At 39.2% G+C, this 4739-nt stretch overlaps 1 protein-coding gene across 2 annotated transcripts; it reads right to left on the bottom strand.

The window, feature by feature from the left end:
- Positions 1-502: 502 nt before the first annotated feature.
- Positions 503-4307, bottom strand: LOC103932720 (E3 ubiquitin-protein ligase At4g11680). 2 transcript variants are annotated; one of them, XM_048576263.1, is made up of 5 exons: positions 3310-4305; positions 2607-2726; positions 2362-2494; positions 960-1121; positions 503-800 (listed from the first exon to the last, which is right to left on the bottom strand). In XM_048576263.1, exons 1-5 carry the CDS (start codon positions 3807-3809, stop codon positions 624-626), a joined length of 1092 nt encoding a protein of 363 aa, XP_048432220.1. In that variant the 5' UTR covers positions 3810-4305; the 3' UTR covers positions 503-623. The 2 variants fall into 2 exon arrangements, with proteins under 2 accessions (XP_048432220.1, XP_048432221.1); XM_048576264.1 differs by lacking the exon at positions 2607-2726 and having other exon boundaries at positions 3310-4307.
- Between the last annotated feature and the right edge of the window lie 432 nt (positions 4308-4739).

Here is a 4739-nt window from a genome sequence, read left to right as displayed (position 1 = left end):
ATTTTTAATTGTTTGTGTTTTCGGAGCTTTATCGATTCAAATGGAGGAGAAAGCTTGTGGTTGGAAGTTGAGGAATTTAGACGGAGAGCTTTATCAATTGAAATGAAGGAGAAAGCTGTGGTTGGAAGCTATGGAATTTGGACTCAAAAAAGGGAGAGGAAAGAGAGAGGTTTCAAGGAGTGTTCTAGGACTAGAAAAAGAAGTAGAAAAAAGAAAGGCAAAAAAAGAATTAATTTTTATTATTTTTATTATCTTACTTCTTAGTCTGATACTATAACAAACACTCTACTAAGTTAATTAAATTTAGTTTATTCTAAGTCAATCCAACTTAACCCCTCAAACTAATCTAGTCCAAAATAATATAGTGCAACAAACGCACCCTAATTTCACTAAAACTTAGGGACCAGTTCAATTTGGTTTTAAAAATGCAAATGTCTAGTTTACCCTAAATCTTCTTTTTGAATGCCGAATCCTTCATGAAAAATAATCCCCTACACATTAATTAAGCACAGTAACCATCTATTATATTTTCTTATTTGGCATTACAAGTTAGTTTACACTAACTTTACATAATATATCGATTTTGGTTTCCCTAATATCGAGATATTTGATTCCGTTCCCGTTCACACCTGTCCGATTTCATGTCGGCCACGAGGCCTTAAAATGTTGAACTTGCACATAGGGCAGGTAGCATTGATATGTAACCATTTGTCTATGCAAGTGCAGTGAAAATGATGCTGGCAAGGAAGTTGGCGTAGTTCTGCTCCATTCTCATAGACAGAAAGGCAGACGCAGCATTCCTGCAATTTACCAAAAACATTCACGTCAATGCGGCCATGGCCGTCTAGTCATATACTTTTTCACAGCAATGATTTGCTAAATCAAACATCAAATGATCACTTGCGTGCATATTAGACATAGCGGAATACAACTATAAGTATAATGGCACGAGAACTTACAGCATCAGCCTGGGAAATAGGATGATCGGTTGGTGCATTGGTGTCACATTCGGTCATGAATCCTTCAGAAGCTTGGACCTCACCATTGACTTTCTCTGAGTTACCTACCCTTCTGAATTTGAACCTTGGCAATCTATCAATCTCCTCATCTGTTGCCCCGTCCTGTTTAATGCACAAGTTGTATGAAGTTGAGTCATATAAGCGTATATGATTGAAGTGTAATCAAGAATCCAAAACTTCTTTCATTGTTTTTTTGCTTCATTTAATATAGAGCTTACTACCTCATGCAAAATGAATAGGTTCTACAGAAAAAGGAAAGGATTGATTCTTCAATCCAGAACATCACATGGCATTTGGATGGCCCGTATGAAACTCAAACTTCGGCATAAAATAGGAAGCATGAGATCTAATGCTTCCAACATTATAAAGGGAGTTCACGATGAAAATCAAGGAGAACTGAATTCACTAACAGTTGAGCATTCATTATAAATATCAAATGGGATTAAATGAGTCAGCAGCCTTCACATGTATCAGAGCATCTCCAAGGGGGAGATGTAATTTGGGATGTAATTACATCTTAAATCTCCGGAAGACGATAGAGAATCTCACTCCAGTTAGTTGGATGCACTTATGAAATACAAATTTGGGAATTTAATCTCAACGGTTTAGGGTTTAAGCAAGAAAGTAATTACTGCACTTCATCTTTCCACTCTCTTCACATGTTTCACTCGTTCTCACACTTGTTTTGGGCCCGCCAGAGCACGATGCAAAACAGATACAAATTTGCAGCTATATATTCGTTTGTCGGCTAGTTGTTGGTTTTACAACCCAAATACAACTTGCACTGGAACATGAGATCTAAATGTGCCTATACATCTCCATTTAGCACTGGAGATGCTCCCTCACTCTGTCTAATAATAGAAGAAATGACAAACATACAAAACACAACAATGACCGGTAAAGCTATTAGCCTATTAGCCAATCGCCGCATAGTCAAGTATCATCTGTTTCCATTCACATATTTCCATATTTGTGCATAATGCGCATGCCACGGGCATCAAAGAGATCTATAATTTGCTTATCATTACTGAATATGCTATATCTTTTTTTTCTTCTATATGTAGAGATATATGATCACGTTCACTGTGTATTTTAAGCTTAGATGAGGAGCTACAACAACAGCAACAACAAAGCCATTTCCCACTAAGTGGGGTCCACTATATGAATCCTAGAATGCCATTGCGCTCCGTTCTGTGCCACGTCTTCCGTTAGATCCTAAGCTTAGATGAGAGCTAATTTTTTTAATATATCCCATGTCACATGATCAGAGGAAATATTATATGAAGCTACCACTTTCTAGACAATAAACTAAAGCTTGTGTACAATCCTTATGGAGGTATACCTGATCTGTCACCGCATATAAGATTGCTATTATGCATGGCAGAAAGCAGCAGACTGCAATTCCAACGAGACAGGAAGCAGCAACACATACAACAATGAAGGCAACATCAAAAACTAGAAATGAAACACAGAGCCTGCAAAAAAAGAGCGGTGTGTAAACAGTTAAAACACATGCGCGCACACACATGCATTCAAGACAATCACTGAAAAGAAACCACTTCAGAGTAAAAACTGTACAATCCTAACCAGTAAAGGCGAGGTGAGCCAGATAGCAAAGTCTGGCCACCATTAAGCACCCAGTAGAAGCCAATGACCCACCAAATAAATGAAAACATGCTATTGGCCGACTCCAGATTTTTGGTGATACTGTTGCACAAAAAATGGAGATGGTTAAATATACTTCATGGCATACGGCCACACAAGATTAGCTTTATGCGGAGAATATCACATTCACAACAAATGCCAACCATTACTCACATTCAATTTACCGCTTCAAATTCACAACAAAAACAAATGAAAAAGGACTGAATTCAGATATGAGATGAAGGACATCACAGATTGCAAACCCTGCTCAATTGTACATATCTAAATAAAGAAAAGAATTGTAATAAGAAAGAAAAGCAAAAAGCTTGCCAAATGTGGAACTATATACGAACAGCATCACGACTCCACAATTCAAAAAACGCCCATCCTCGTATGGTGAAACTTAGAAACCATATTTTCCATGTCCGTTGAACTAAACCGACAAACACAAAAGTTCCTAGACATCATTCCATAGAACAGTATCACAACACCTGCATTAATGCATACTTCAAAACAAATTGAATATGGATGCAACATTTGAATCAAGATTCATATTTTACATCATAAAAATATTGATCAGTGTACTTTTAGTCCTAATTCCTAAAAGCAAGAATAACTATTAATATTATCTCCAAGATTGCTTTACCTTGTATCATCAGCCAAACCATGCTCACCCCCATAACCTCCAACATTACTCCCTGACACCAAACTCTCACTCCCACCACTCCCCCAACCCGCCTCGCGCCTCCTCCGATACTCCGCAACCACGCACCCAACATGAACAACACACAGCAAAATGTACCCAACAACCCAAATCCTCATAGGCACCAATGGCTTCTCCTCCACACTCAGCCCCAGCACAGTGAACCCAACAATCACAAAAACCAAATTCCACAGCAGGTCCAGAATTATGGCGGGCTTCGAGTGAAACCAGAAGCTCTGCCGCTCTTCCAGCTCCTCCGCCGCGTTCTCCCGGACCCTAACCGATGGGTCCCGCAGTCTCATTCGGCGCCCGCTGGCGCGCCGAAAGAGCCGCATCGCGCCCCGCAACGGTGGCTGGCCGTGGCGCATGAGCCGCCGGCTTTGGAGGAGCTCGTCGCCGATCGAGTACCCGATGAGTGGGTGAATGTCTACGGAATTCATCATGGTAAAGCAAAAGGCTTTTGGACTGTGCTTGATTTTTGGGAATTGGGTTTGTGATTTTCACAGGGTCCGACTCAAATCTATTTATTTGGGTTGCTGTGATTCATTGGATTGAGAGATTTGAAGGGTAAAGGTGAAAGCTTTTTGGGAGCTGGAAATTGGGCCTTGGGGAATCAAATTGGAGTCTAGAGAGAGAAAAAGTCGAAGGCTTAAAATGAAGCATTTGAGGGAGGAGAGAGAGGGGGCTTTAAAGGGGAGCTGCTGGTGCAGAGTGGCAGCTGAGTTGGGTTTCTGCATTAGGGTTTTGGAATTTTTCAGGGTGAATTGATGGGGAAGTTTTGTTTGGGACAAAAATTGCTTTTGTTTTTATCTCTTGTTATTTTTTTGAAATTTGAAGGCTGTGAGCTTCGGTTTCATTCAAATTTGCAGGATTGGGAGTTATGCTGCGGGATGGGGAAATTGCAGTTCTATTCATTGCTTGTTTGGCTTGGTGTGTTTGAATTCACATTCCCAGCTCTAAAGCAATAATACTTCTTTGGTAAATAAATTTTGTCACGTGACTTTGTTGGCACAACAGAAAATGTTCACCCCTTTCCCTTTTTAAAAAAAAAAAGAAACAACTGATGGCAAACTATCTATTTCTTACAAGTCCTAATATCTTTCATAGCTATACATACTTTGGTAAATTTCATAGCTATATAATACTGAAAATTGATTCATACACATCATTTTTTTTCTTTATACACTCCTAATATCTTTGATCTGTTAAGGATATAATTCTAGTATTATGTTGTTGCATAATATACAATGGTGGTCCTCGTGGCAAAATTAACCAGTAAATGGTTGATCGAAGCTCCAGTAGGTAGCCATCCCCTCCCTCATTCCCTATTTAAAAACGTATCAATTATCATCTTTATAACATCAAAAACAAAA

The sequence above is a fragment of a genome, unplaced genomic scaffold (genome assembly GCF_019419815.1).
Source record: "Pyrus x bretschneideri cultivar Hongxiangsu unplaced genomic scaffold, Pyrus_bretschneideri_v1 Contig87, whole genome shotgun sequence".
In the NCBI taxonomy this organism is placed as follows: domain Eukaryota; kingdom Viridiplantae; phylum Streptophyta; class Magnoliopsida; order Rosales; family Rosaceae; genus Pyrus; species Pyrus x bretschneideri.
The sequence above is the reverse complement of the archived record's forward strand: the minus strand, read 5'-3'. Positions and strand labels throughout refer to the sequence as shown.